Source organism: Spermophilus citellus, assembly GCF_964194105.1.
Source record: "Spermophilus citellus genome assembly, chromosome: 3".
Classification (NCBI taxonomy): domain Eukaryota; kingdom Metazoa; phylum Chordata; class Mammalia; order Rodentia; family Sciuridae; genus Spermophilus; species Spermophilus citellus.
Genome location: NC_138184.1, coordinates 179,265,686 through 179,281,047, shown reverse-complemented (window position 1 = coordinate 179,281,047; position 15,362 = coordinate 179,265,686). Strand labels below are relative to the sequence as shown.

At 35.0% G+C, this 15,362-nt stretch overlaps 1 protein-coding gene across 2 annotated transcripts in view; it reads right to left on the bottom strand.

Moving 5' to 3' along the window:
- GRM8 (glutamate metabotropic receptor 8) overlaps window positions 1–15,362 on the bottom strand; it is a 765,391-nt gene that overhangs the window by 129,394 nt on the left and 620,635 nt on the right. For both annotated transcript variants that reach the window (XM_081288466.1, XM_081288467.1), the window contains one exon: window positions 11,163–11,299. In XM_081288466.1, the coding sequence (XP_081144592.1) occupies window positions 11,163–11,299 (137 nt within the window). The remainder of the gene's footprint in view (window positions 1–11,162; window positions 11,300–15,362) is intronic.

The following is a 15,362-nucleotide window of genomic DNA, read 5'->3' as shown; positions in this document are numbered from 1 at the left end:
AAAAAATAGATCTGGAAGAAATTTTAGTGAATAACTATTGCAAATTCCTGATTTTATAAACATGAAAATTGAAGCTCTAAATATTGAGTAACAGAGTTTGAACCCATCTGAGGCTTAGTCTTCTAATTCTCAATTTTACCTTCCACATTTATCACAGAGCTCCCAAGGGTCTCTCTCTGAAGAGTGAAGTATCGATTCCAAACTGAACAAAGCTTTCAGAAGGGATGTTTAACCCTTATATTTAATGTAGAATATGTTTTAGAAAAAAAGAAAGGATTGCAAATTTCTGCAATTTCACCTGGAGCCAAGGGATCTCTAACCTCAGTGAAATGGTATAGGGAACTATACCAGCTTCTGGCTGTTTCCCTTCCCTCAGTCTTGAGGAAAGATGTCACATGTCACATTATAGTTTTGGCTCAGTTGAGAGGTAGAGCAACTTTGTTTTGTGTAATTTCATGCTCTAACTAGTAGTAAAGGACCTCAACCTACAGCTGGGGGCTACATGCTTTATTCATATAATATTTCAGTTCTTAGTTATAATTCTTTTGTATTTTGTATATTTTATATAACACTGAAGAGCCCTCTGAGCTTTTAAAAGTACCCTAGGATATAGAGCGCACATTTATTTTAGTAAATCTGCCACTTAAAAAAATATTCTTTACCCATTATTTTTCTATTCTAGAGTATCATTTTATGTTTATGACCTTATTTAACCTACTTAGTCTACTCATCATGGCACAATTGTACTCACTTTGCTCCTCACAAGGTTAAAATTAGGATTAACATACCATTTATGTTTATTTTTATTACTTTATTATTCTCATAAAAGTCTAGAAGGACCATCTTCCTTTATCCTTCTTTGAAACTCATTTAAAGAGACATTTTCTAATTTATATTACTTTCTTCTTTAAGATATCTTATATTCTTTCATTTGTCTTTTCCAATTTGACCTCTATCATCTTTTTTTTTCAGGTTTCTTTTTCTTTCTGAGTTATTTTCATTATTACTTGTCCAACTAAGCTCTTTTCTCATTTTTGTACTACTAACAATTTTTAATATCCCATTTTTCCTTAAGAAACCATCAAAGTCCCTTAATACTAGCAGATTACCCCAGGAAACTACCTCCATCTGGATCTAGATAACCGAATTTAGCTTCTCAATTACTAACTGGATTCAGATCTGATGTGAACATACATAATTATGTATGTTCTTAAAATAAATTATTTTACTTACTCTAATGAACAGTCTGGAAGAATCTATGGTTATTGTTCTTGATGAGAAAAATCAAATCTATTAACTGAAATTCACTAAATCTATTTCTTCTTCCTCACTTTCTCACTTGTTTGTTCATATTTTTCCCTATTATGATAAATGTTCCATAGTAAATCCCTTTAAATAAGTTATGGAAGAAGGCTAGAACAAAGAAAATGACTAGATTAAGGAGAAAGAATCAGACAATTAGATAAAATAGAAATGAAGTTAATTCTTAATTACAGTCTAATTCTTAATTATAGCTAATTCTTAGTTACCAAATTCATGGATCCACTTTTTCTCCAGCCAATATTAACTATGCAGCCAGAAACATCCTCCTAAAGTTTGAAGATAGGGCTATCTCTTGAAAAACTCATTGTATCTTAAAACATACTAAACATGTTCTCCTGGTTTTTGAGACCCTGTAAAATTTAACTTGGAGTCATTTCCCTTCATGTCCCACATTTTCTCTGATCAGATTATCCTCTGCTCTAGAGCATCTCAGGATACCTTAGTTCACTAAAGAAATGGCATCTGTTTCACCTCCCTATGGAAAGCATAGACAACAGTGTTCAACCACATCATTGCACTTACATTTGCATTATGAAGTCCTTGAACAGGCAGGATAGTTCTGCCCATCCAGTGGTACTGTTCCTCAATCATAAGAGGCTACTCAGAAACTCTAAGGCCCTCTGGAGAACAGGAAGTTCTGCAAATGGTGTGGACAGAAAGAAGAACCAGTGGTTACAGTACACCAACTCCTATAGAATTTTACCTGGCTCCATGCATCCATTCCCTTGCTCCCATGTATGATTTTGAACTTCCCTGAGTTTTTCATCTGGCTAGATTACATAGGCTTGGTCATTGGATATCTTGATAATGTAACCATCATGTCACAGAGGACCCCCAATGGGTAGATCAATATTAAATCAAGTAGAAGCAGTATTTGAAAAGTTTGGTCTTTACTCTGATGTTCTGAATAGAGAATAGCTGTAAAAAGAGATGACTACACCAGGATAACTTTTCTGTGCCCATTCAGTAAACCCAAAATGTGTTTTTATATTTTAAAATGTTTGTCCTATGACTTATATGCTTTGGGAAAAAAAAAAAAACAGAAATTTGAACAAACTTTCCAGCAGCATTTCACTTCATTAAATCAGTCTTTACCCCATACCTGTAATATAGTATCTACCACATGGAATTCTGATTACACGTTTGGCTTTTGCAGTAGAGGATCAATCAAATACATATATATTATACTGGGACTTCCTCAACTTGTTTGGAATGCAGAAAGAAATAATTCCCCAGGTTTCCCATTTTTTTTAGGAATTTCTGTTCTGGATAAATGTCAACCGTTTTAAGCCAAAATCATTAGATTCACTAATTTAATAAAGGAAAAGCTTTTATATGATGAAGGATAACAACATAGTCCTGAGGTAGTGGTTGATTGAATGGAGTTGAAACTGTTTGAGGGAAGACCTGTTTACTTAGGAGTCATGCACTTTCTTTTTGCCTCTGTGTCCCTGTTTGCAGATTTGCTTGCATTTGAAAATACTTTCTTATATTATCTATCTATCTCTATCTCTAAATATATTTATATCTATATCTATCTATATATTTATCATCTACCTGTGTATAAAAGTCCACTGTGTGAAATAATAATATAAAAATAACTCCCTTTCCTACAAGTATGAAAGTCGGTTCCCTGAGCTCTTTCTCTACATTCTGTTAGAACTTTAAATACTAAGCTAGCCTGCCTTTGTACTCTATCCTGAAAATCTTTTGTTTGCCTTCCTTTCCTGTAAGAAGACGATTAATCTTCAAAGCTGTATTTTTGTTTATTAGATGCTAATTTATTCTTTTCAAAAAGTCATTTTGGTGTCATTATTTATATTTCTGTTTATGAGCTAGCAGACATTTTGAATAAACATTAAGATGATTAAATTTTAACCACATTCTTTCCAAGTCCTAAGTAGACCCTTGGTAAGCACTAACTGAGCATATAGTGAATAATATCCTGATTCGAACCAAATTATGATTGTCATACTCGTTTTAAACTTAATATGTGTCAGGCTATGTTACAGGACCTTTATAGATGCAATTCATTTATATCAAGAACACTATGAAGCAGATATGACAAGTTTCTATGCAGATGAAGAATTTGAGACCAATAAAGGTAAAAACAACATGACTGGGGCCACACAACACATGAAAGGAAGGTCAGAATTCATCTTTTGGACTTTGAGATCTTGTTCTTGGCCATTATATTATGATTCATTTAATATCAAGCTCCTTGATCCATTTTGAGTTAACTTTTGTGCATGGCGAGAGAAAGGGATTCAGTTTCATTTTGTTGCATATGGATTTCCAGTTTTCCCAACACCATTTGTTAAAGATGCTATCCTTCCTCCATTGCATGCTTATAGCCCCTTTATCAAATATAAGATAGTTGTAGCTTTGTGGATTAGTCTCTGTGTCCTCTATTTTATACCATTGGTCCACCCGTCTGTTTTGGTACCAGTACCATGCTGTTTTTGTCACTATTGCTCTATAATATAGTTTGAAATCTGGTATTGCTATACCGCCTGATTCACACTTTCTGCTTAGAATTGCTTTTGCTATTCTGGGTCTTTTATTTTTCCATATGAATTTCATGATTGCTTTATCTATTTCTACAAGAAATGCCGTTGGGATTTTGATTGGCATTGCATTAAATCTATAGAGAACTTTTGGTAATATCGCCATTTTGATGATGTTAGTTCTGCCTATCCATGAACAGGGTATATTTTTCCATCTTCTAAGATCTTCTTCTATTTCTCTCTTTAGGGTTCTGTAGTTTTCATTGAATAGGTCTTTCACCTCTTTTGTTAGGTTGATTCCCAAGTATTTTATTTTTTTTTGAGGATATTGTGAATGGAGTGTTTTTCCTCATTTCCATTTCAGAAGTTTTGTCGCTGATATACAGAAATGCCTTTGATTTATGCGTGTTGATTTTATATCCTGCCACTTTGCTGAATTCATTTATTAGTTCTAGTAGTTTCTTTGTAGACCCTTTTGGGTCTTCTAGGTATAGAATCATGTCATCTGCAAATAGTGATAATTTAAGTTCTTCTTTTCCAATTTTTATGCCTTTAATTTCTTTCGTCTGTCTAATTGCTCTGGCCAGTGTTTCGAGAACTATATTGAATAGAAGTGGAGATAAAGGGCATCCCTGTCTTGTTCCGGATTTTAGAGGGAATGCCTTCAACTTTTGTCCATTCAGAATAATGCTAGCCTGAGGCTTAGCATAGATAGCTTTTACAATGTCAAGGTAAGTTCCTGTTATCCCTAGTTTTTCTAATGTTTTGAACATAAAGGGATGCTGTACTTTGTCAAATGCTTTCTCTGCATCTATTGAGATGATCATATGGTTCTTATCTTTAAGTCTATTGATGTGGTGAATAACATTTATTGATTTCCGTATGTTGAACCATCCTTGCATCCCAGGGATGAATCCTACTTGATCATGGTGCACTATTTTTTTGATGTGTTTTTGTATTCGATTCGCCAGAATTTTATTGAGGATTTTTGCATCTAGGTTCATTAGAGATATTGGTCTGTAGTTTTCTTTCTTTGAGGTGTCTTTGTCTGGTTTCGGAATCAGGGTGATGTTGGCCTCATAGAATGAATTTGGAAGAGCTCCCTCTTTTTCTATTTCCTGAAATAACTTGAAAAGTATTGGTATTAATTCTTCTTTAAAGGTTTTGTAAAACTCCGCTGTATACCCATCCGGTCCTGGACTTTTCTTGGTTGGTAGTCTTTTGATGGTTTCTTCAATTTCATCCATTGAAATTGGTCTGTTCAGATTGTGTGTATCCTCCTGACTCAGTCTGGGCAAATCATATGACTTAAGAAATTTATCGATGTCTTCACTATCCTCTATTTTATTGGAATATAGGTTTTCAAAATAATTTCTGATTGTCTTCTGTATTTCTGTAGCATCTGTTGTGATATTGCCTTTTTCATCCCGTCTGATAGAAGAAAAAGTTGGCTCCGACCTACAGATTGTGGGGTCGGGCTCCAAATTCCTTAATAGGACACCCATAGCACAAGAGTTAACAACTAGAATCAACAAATGGGACTTAATTAAACTTAAAAGTTTTTTCTCAGCAAAAGAAACAATAAGAGAGGTAAATAGGGAGCCTACATCCTGGGAACAAATTTTTACTCCTCACACCTCAGATAGAGCCCTAATATCCAGAGTATACAAAGAACTCAAAAAATTAGACAATAAGATAACAAATAACCCAATCAACAAATGGGCCAAGGACCTGAACAGACACTTCTCAGAAGAGGATATACAATCAATCAACAAGTACATGAAAAAATGCTCTCCATCTCTAGCAGTCAGAGAAATGCAAATCAAAACCACACTAAGATACCATCTCACCCCAGTAAGATTGGCAGCCACTATGAAGTCAAACAACAACAAGTGCTGGCGAGGATGTGGAGAAAAGGGTACACTTGTACATTGCTGGTGGGACTGCAAATTGGTGCGGCCAATTTGGAAAGCAGTTTGGAGATTCCTGGGAAAGCTGGGAATGGAACCACCATTTGACCCAGCTATTGCCCTTCTCGGACTATTCCCTGAAGACCTTAAAAAAGCATGCTACAGGGATACTGCCACATCGATGTTCATAGCAGCACAATTCACAATAGCTAGACTGTGGAACCAACCCAGATGCCCTTCAATAGATGAATGGATAAAAAAAATGTGGCATCTATACACAATGGAGTACTATGCAGCAATAAAAAATGACAAAATCATAGAATTTTCAGGGAAATGGATGGCACTAGAGCAGATTAGGCTTAGTGAAGCTAGCCAATCCCTAAAAAACAAATACCAAATGTCTTCTTTGATATAATGAGAGCAACTATGAACAGAGTAGGGAGGGAGAGCAGGAAGAAAAGATTAACTTTAAACAGAGACATGAGATGGGAGGGAAAGGGAGAGAAAAGGGAAATTGCATGGAAATGGAGGGAGACCCTCATTGCTATACAAAATTACATATAAGAGGTTGTGAGGGGAATGGGAAAATAAACAAGGAGAGAAATGAACTACAGTAGATGGGGTAGAGAGAGAAGTTGGGAGGGGAGGGGAGGGGGGATAGTAGGGGATAGGAAAGGTAGCAGAATACAACAATTACTAATAGGGCATTATGTAAAATTGTGGATGTGTAACCGACGTGATTCTGCAATCTGCATTTGGGGTAAAATTGGGGGTTCATAACCCACTTCAATCTAATGTATGAAATATGATATGTCAAGAGCTTTGTAATGTTGTGAACAACCAATAAAAAATTAAAAAAAATGATTCATTTAATATTTATAATAAGCCTATTATTCTACTTAGCAGATAGGAAAACTGAGGCTTAGCATTCTAGAATTCATCAAAAGTTACTCTTCTATGGAATGACCCAAGAAAAAGTTAAATCAAGTTCAAGGAAGCCCCTTTCCTACTTGTCACTCTTCCAATTAACATTGTGCCAACTAATTGCGGTTGAGACACAATTGTGGAATTACTGTTCTTCACTATTTTTATTCATCTCAAAATTATTTGCTAAAGAAAAAGAAAAAACATATCTAATAACATTTTATGCGTGTCTCATTCCTACAATAATCCAGAAAAATCGGCTCTGGTTGAAAAGTATAAAAAAGTGAGCCCTGAGTTATTTTTGGCCTATCCAGTAACCTCAATACACCTTCTCCCTGTGGACTCAGCAGCATATGGCTGTGCTTCTCACGGTTCAGGCTCTTCTGTTTATTCTGAACCTCTAGGTTACAATATGTTTTGTAATCACTAATAAGGACCACCTGTCTCTTGAGAGATTCCACCATATAAAAATAGAGACCTAATTGTTCAAATTCACTCTCAGGTAGACAATACGTACTTCGTGTGTGGACCAAGATTACTGAATAGAATACCTAACTGAAAATAAATTATACTAACTGATTATAATTGCTAAATTAAAAACATATGTCCTTTATATAAAAAGAAAAAAGAGACAATAATATTTGGAACAATAAAGTCTATGCTTTGGAGGACATGAAATGCCTTAGACATTTTCCAGAGAAAAAGAATAATCTGCTGGTTTTAAAAATTTATTCAGTTTACTAAAATATATTCAGTCCAAATTTGCTGCATTCAAGTATGCTTAACCATATAGTCTCTTGTGTAAAATCATGTTTAAATTCAGCGCCACCCCCAGAAAACAAACAAACAAACAACAACAAAAACAACAACAACAACCCTGGCTTTAAAAACAAGCAAAATTCAGTTCGGTAAATATAGCCATTTACTGAAATTAAATAAAAATTTTAAATAATTTTATAATAAATACATTATACCCAAAGTTTTATAATAAATACATTAACACAAAATGTTAGCAAATGCTAACATTGAGAGTATAAAACCAATTGTAAATCTGGTTTAATAGAATAAGAAGAAATAAAGTATATGGAGAATAAATTTTCCTTTCAGTACCTTGCTTTGCTCCCTACCATAATTCCCATCAGGCCACATAGGAACTTGTCCCTAGGCTGCCACTGCAAAACTATATCCACACCTTCATCAGCACACCTTTCTTGCTACAGGAGAACTGTTGGTTTGAGGGTCTGTCTCCCCTTCTAATCTGGGACTGCCCTGTGAGCAGAGACCCACAGCCTCTAGTCTCAACCCCTAGCAACTTGTACAAGCACAGAATGAACTTAACAAGCCTTTTTAAAAATAGCTGCCTGTGCCTCTTGTCTGCTTGAAACGTTGTACTCTTTGATCACAGAATGGTGACTGCAATAAATAATGCTTTGTTGTGTACTTCAAAATTGCTGAAAGAGTAGATTTTAAGTGTTTTCACCACACACACACACACACACACACACACACACAATGACTAGTATGAGAGAGGATGGATTTGTTCATTAGCCTGCTTTAAAATCATTCCACATTGTAAATATATATCAAAATACCACATTGTACTATATATAATATTAGTCAAATAAAAATAAAATTTTAAATGTGTTTTAAGAAAGTATTGCATGGTTTAAACATAAAAACATGAAAAATAATACACACACATACACACACAAACACACACACACAACTGCCTACGTGATAATTTCTATTCACAAAATACTATAGAAAAATAAACAATGTGTTTACATTATGTAAAGTTTACTTTTTAAGGTAAATATCAAATATCAAAGATAGGCAGAAACAACTGACTGTGGGGACAACAGATTAGCATTTAAATGGAAGATTCTTGGAACTTTATAAAGCAAACTCAAGTACTTCTTCTAAAAGGACCTTCACTTCCCTACTCAAAGCACTTATTGTCACATCTCTCACTGATCCCATAGAATCATGAGATATGGAGTAATTGTGTGCCAGGCACTTATTGTGTTATTTGTTTTAATTCTTATTATAACCATATAAGGTAGTTGCAATTACTATTTCCATTTTACTGATGATGCAACTCAGGCAAAGAAATTGGTGCCTTGCCTAAGATCTAAGCATAACTTTTAAAAACCAGTAGCTTTCCAGGCAGGTATCTGATCCATCTTCCAAGGATAGTTTGTTTGCAACAATAGTCCCCAAAATTCAATCCATGATTTATAACTCTCTCCACAGCCTCATTCACTGTTCTCTTCTGAGAGTTGCATTTTCACAGTTTCAGTGAAAGTAGCACTACGGTAGAGTTACAAATGATCATAATCATGCACGAGAAATAATTCTTACAAATTGTTTTGATATATTTTATGAACGATAACATGATCGTAAACATAAAACTTTCATGCATCATTAAATGTACATAAAAGAGCAGCTTGAGATTCAATATGAAGTTTTATAATAAATACATTATACCCATATAGATGTGTGTGTGGGCACTTTGTGAATAACTATTTTAGGTGTCTTATTACTATATACTAGTGCATGTATTTCTTAAACACTGAATTTTGTTATGGGAATCCTTAATCATAAGAATGTAATAGGCAATTTTGGCTTTGATAAAAGTCAGAGAAACGTAGCTTCCCTCTTTAAACCCTTGTCAAATTTTGTCATGTTGAATAATTTTACTTCACATAAATCTACTTCCAAATGAACATTTGACAAAAAGTTAATAATTTTCATGTAATTAACAACTTATGGAATTTTCTATGCATGTTTCAGTAAATCAGTTTGGATTCATAGCAATGTATGTTTCATGAAGCACTTACATGCAGTAAATTGTAGACACATTGTCTTACATACTCCAATAGTTGGAAACATGAGCTGTCTCTTCCTGGCTGAATGCAGAGCTATGATAATTATCAAGAAGTCATTTCAAAGAAACTATAAATCATACTCTAGTTTTATTTTTTTCTCATTATCTACTTCTTTGCTGAGAATACCATGACAGATGCTGCCAAAACGTATTACTTCAGGAGACATATTTGGACCTACAGAAATAGAAATTTGTAAAATACTAACTGATGTCTTTTGAATGGGTTCAAACACAAGAAAGCCTATGCACCTCCCAACAGGATTGCCATAGCTTAGAGAACCAAGAAGAGGAGACACTTTTCATTAGAAGAAAGGGTGAATTATTTACACATTTGAACAACAGAACAATGGAAGATGTTCCTAGTTTAGTAGAAGCATTTTAAAAGCATCTTAATATCTACAGAGGAAGCATTGCTGCTGTTGTAGTGATTCCTTGGCCACTTAAATGTCTGAAAACAGTCCTATGTTTCTGAGGAAGAGAGGCTGTATGAATGAGTTCCCATTCTTAGCCAACACCTCTGGGCACACTCTCTATACCCAAAGAAGCCACATGTCCTGATATAGCAAGAGCTGTTAAAATGTGAAATAACTCTTAACCCATTGGTAAACAGATGCTGCTCCAATATTTCCCTCCACCTTAAACCCTCCCTACCCTGCCATGCCCAATCCAGTGCTCTGCTCCCTGCGATTTCCGGAGCCTCCCTTATCCATCAAGTTCTTTATCCAGAGCACTTTAGAATTGGTTGGTACAAGTACCTGATGGTTCTCGCCCAAGTCCCTAAAGACAAATGCCTCTAGGAGTACTTTTGGGCTGCCCACTAGCCAGGCACACCTGCTGAAACTCCTCCCTGCTGCCATCCACTTGTGTCAACCTCACTGGGTCCCTGCCAGACACCTGCAGAAAGATCTGTAGACTCAGGAGGAGCACGGTTCTCTAGCACGCAAATGTCCAGCTACCTTTCACAACACCCAAAGACCCTGGGATCCTGCTTAGGAAGCTTAGGCCAGGGTTCTCCAAGTTATCCTCATATGGCTACTTACAAAGCTATAAAATCCGTGGTGCTTGGACTGAGATGTCTAAGATACACAAAGGTACCAGGCAGCATAATAATCTGAAGATCACCCTGCACACACCAATTTCCCCTAGTGTTGTAACTCAAAGAGGTAATATAAATATTGAGTATGATTTACTTCCATCCATCAGGTATAGCCATTAGGTGTCACCATATGATGTGGCAAAGGTAATGTACACTTTTGTTAAAGTCCAGACTTGACAAATTCACTACACATTTTGCCACTCCCACCCCATCTCTCTCTCTCTCTCTCTCTCTCTCTCTCTCTCTCTCTCTCTCTCTCTCTCTCTCTCTCTCTCTTTCTCTCTCTCTCACACACACACACACACACACACACACACACAGTGTGCAAAAGACATGAACTAGCAAGTTCAAAAAAGGGCAAATTTCTCTAAGTGTACAGCCAAAGAAAAGATTTCACTAAATCTTTATAGATATTAGGAGTTTTTTTTCTACAGAGGTTGAAGTTATGTATTTTAAAAGAAAGCATCCCTCATTGAGAACCATATGTATTAATGCACGTTTACATTGATACTTGCTTTTAGATGAAGCTGATTGGTCCAGTGTCCGATGACTTTGTACTCTGTACTTTTGTTGGTTATTTGATACTGGAAGATATCATAACGTCCGGGAGCATCTCCGTTTTCATTAAAAGTGACAGGCGTACCAGCACTGCCTATAAACGGTTAGAAAACAGTGTTAATAAAGTTTAAATAATATAGTCCATTGGGATTATATTTTCTCTAAAGAAGAATGGTAGATAAAATATATTATGTGTTTTAAGTGATACAAAGATTGTAATCCATACAAGGTCATTCTTGATAGCAATAATACCTTTTAAATGAAAATAAGCCAGATGTACGAATAGGAATCAGATGTGCTTTATTATGCACATTAGAAAGTAAATGATGAGCATCCAAGTTAGGCAATGTACAGAGCAGCTAAATAAATATAAGATGATAGACTGAATATGCATTGCTTGCTACACAGAACAGTAGTTAATAGAGAAAAATGTAAATGTCTTGAAGCATGACAGCTATTGTACAATACGAACTACAAACAGCAATTCCAAATTGTCAGGAGGAGATTCCAGCCAGAATTCTTGGAGTTTGATTTAATCTCAACTTCAAATCCACACTCAAGCTGTTGCCCTTTCTAATTCCTCTGCCTCTGCTACCTCTGCCCAAGAGAATATCAGCATGGGCTGCTACTGGGAACTTCTCAATGGGTGAGGCAGCAAGCCGTGGGAAATTCCATCTCTGTTCAGATCATAAAAGTCCCTTGATTCACAGGGATAAGTGTGACAGTATTAGAGCAGCACAAGATGCAAAAAATGCAGTCTTTCCTAAACTCCATTTCTCTCTGAAGCTTTCATCTTTCCTCTTAATAGCTTCGGCTCACTTTTACTTTCCATCTTATTGACTCTTCTATAATTACAGGTGTCTGAGTGGAAAGAGATCACCACCCCAGTGTTGTCTTGCTCCATCCAGCCTCACTCTAGACAGATTTTCTGTTCCTTTAACAGCCTTTAGACCCCTTCATCTTCATGAATTATTCTTTCCTATCTCAACAAATTCACCTGACACCCATCCTTTTTCTTGCTGCCTATCTTCTCTCTACAGGCTCCCTTCCCTGAATTTCTCCTTTGAAGACATTGGATTTAATTTCTCTTTTGTTCTAGAAAGAAACTTTCCTCTCCTTGCTATCTCTTTTTCATATTATATTATCCAAAATCATATATTATTCTAAATACACCAACTTATATATTTCCATCTGATAATGAGTTTATTTTATATGTACAGTTGTTTACCTAATGATCAATAATTACAAAATTCTGAAACATTTATCAGGCAAAACAGGTAAAATTATCAAAAAAGATTGTAACTTTGCAAATAATTACCATCACAACAGCAATTAGAATATTTAATGAAAATGTTTAATATATCTGTTTTCTTGATTTTTTCTAAAATTAGAAGATGAAGTCTCTAATGAAACCACAGATCCCTGATATTCTTAAATACTGCTGAGCCAACAAGAGGTAGCACAGCCTAGAGGAAAGGTCACTGATCTGAGGGCTAACTCCATTCCCCATTTACATTCACAATCTGTGTATGTCTCTTTTTTCATTTATAGTAGGAACTTAACAATGAATATAATATATTTTTGAAGTTGCTAGAGAACAGTACCCATGCACATAATCATTCTTTTTATTAATTCATGGAGGAATTGACTTTATGAATCAATGGAAGACTGAGGAATTAGGGGGGAAGCAGGAGCTCTCTAATCAACCAGTATCATCTTACCACTTCTAGATACTCCAGTGGAAACCCATTTGCTTTTCTTAACCAACACCTTTACCAACTTCTAGTGTGACATTGAGGTGGTTAACCTCTTAAATCCTAAGTTTCTTCATCTACAAAGTGGGAGTAATAGCACTTTTGTCTTAGAAATGTTGTGAGAATTAAAAGAATCAATTCTTATGAAGTGTTTAAATTAACGCATGAGATAATTAAATATTTTGATTCAGTAAATATTTGGATTTAGATTCAGTAAACACCAGTGCATGTAAGAACAGAGGCATCTTTAAGTGATGCCTCAACAAAAAATTATTGAATTTCCAATGGTGAAGATCTGACTAGAAAAACACATATTATGAATTTCACACTATCATCAATTCCTGACATTTATATATCACTTTGAAAATTTTGAATGTCACATTCTCTACTGAATAAAATGATATTTAATTTTCTCTAAGTAGAATTCCCAACGTTGTCACCTCCTTGACCAAATGATTCCTCATCTCCTACAATAGCAGTTTCTAATCATTGTGCCACAATGATACTCAAGATGGAAGAAAGTCACTTGTGTAACACACTCCCATGAATGTACTCTGGGTTCTACAAAATTTCTAGTGGAACAGATGTTTCTATAACTCTTTTCTCCAGTTCAAGAAAGCCTATTGGAAAGCAAGTGAACAAAGGCTACATTATCACAAAAATATAACTCCCAACTTTGCTACTTTACATATCATTTGTAGCATCAAGTTACACTAAATGTGACATGGAATTTAGGGGAAATATATGATTAGGAGTATGAGTTCTGGAATCAGATTGTGGGGTTCAAAGCCCCAGTTCTGCCACTTACTATATGTAATTTCATTATATTGCACTTCAAATATGGGCTAATAGTAATTCCCATCTCAGAGGGATATGTAAGTATTAAATGAACCAATCTATGTAAAGAATATTATATAAATATTTTATATAAATATTTATATAGATATTATATAAATATTTTAACTGTATCTTTTCATTTTGTTGGTACATTATAGTTATACATAATAGTACAATTCACTGTTACATATTCAGACATGCAAATAATACACTTTGTTTAATTTCATTGCCTAGTACCACCCCTATAGTAAATATTATTCTTTTTTTTCCCACACCAATGTTATTTGAACCCCCCCCACACCCTTATTGATGTAAGAATACTTGAACTTCTCAGGGAGCAAATACGGTTTTCACAATATCTCTCTTACTAATCTTTATACTGTTTTAACAAAATGCCACATAACCTAAAATCCCATTCCCTGCATCACCATGCTCTACTTGCCATCTTGCCTTTGCATGTGCAGTTCTAAATCCCCTTCCTGCTTCTTCCTAATCATTCTTGTTCATTCCATTCCTCTGAGATGTGGCTCAAGGGTCAAGCTCTTGTAGAGCATGATCTTCCAGACCTGAAGCTAAGACCCAAGTACCACTTCCATTCACTTTACTCTGCATATTTTTATTATTGATCACATACATAACTAACATACATTCAACACATATTTATTGAGAGCCTACCTGGTGCTCAAAACTGAGTTGATTCTGCCTTCCTCACAAAGCCATGGTATCCTTAGTAAAGGTGGAATGTATCTATTATCTTTGTAAGCACTGCACCAAAGACAGTGCTCAATATTGAGCAATCCATCAATAAATTACAGGCAAGCATAAAAGGGGCACTCCCTCTTGCTCTCAATCAAAGCCATGCTCAACCTCTTCATAATATTATGAACTTCAAAATAATAAATATATAAATAGGGCTGGGGATATGGCTCAGTGCTTAAGTGTCCCTGCATTCAATCTTTGGTACCATAAATAAATAAATAATAGTGTGAGCTTCATTTGTATCACCTCTCTTCTTTTATATTCACAAATGAAGAGATCAAATCAGTCCTTTACTCATTGTTATCAATGTGACATTAGAAACCAAGGCAAAACTTTGGCATATCTCTAAATGAGCCATGAATTAATTTCTGGTAGCTGAAGAAGTTTTCATTGCTGATTGCTTTAGCATCTTGTTTTTTTAGAATATGTTTTTTGGTCATGGGCTAGACTTGCAGTTGAATTACATCAAGCCTCTCACATAGAGAACTGACTCTGTTGCATATTGATGTATCTCAAACTATTGCCCTGGTACTCTGGTCTATGTAACAAAGACATACAAATAATATACTTTGTTCACCCTTGAATAGACATGAAGGACTCATTGATGGTTTACTACTTTATACATGTTTGTTGTCTTTTAAAAAGATGATCTTTTGTACTGAAATTAGCCACTCTGTGAAACATAATTAAGGAAGATTTTGTCTGGGACAAAATCAAATGGTAAATGACTCTGAATATATTTATTAATTTATCATAACTAAATTACATAAGTAAATACAAAAAAAAATTTGAACAGGGAATAATCAT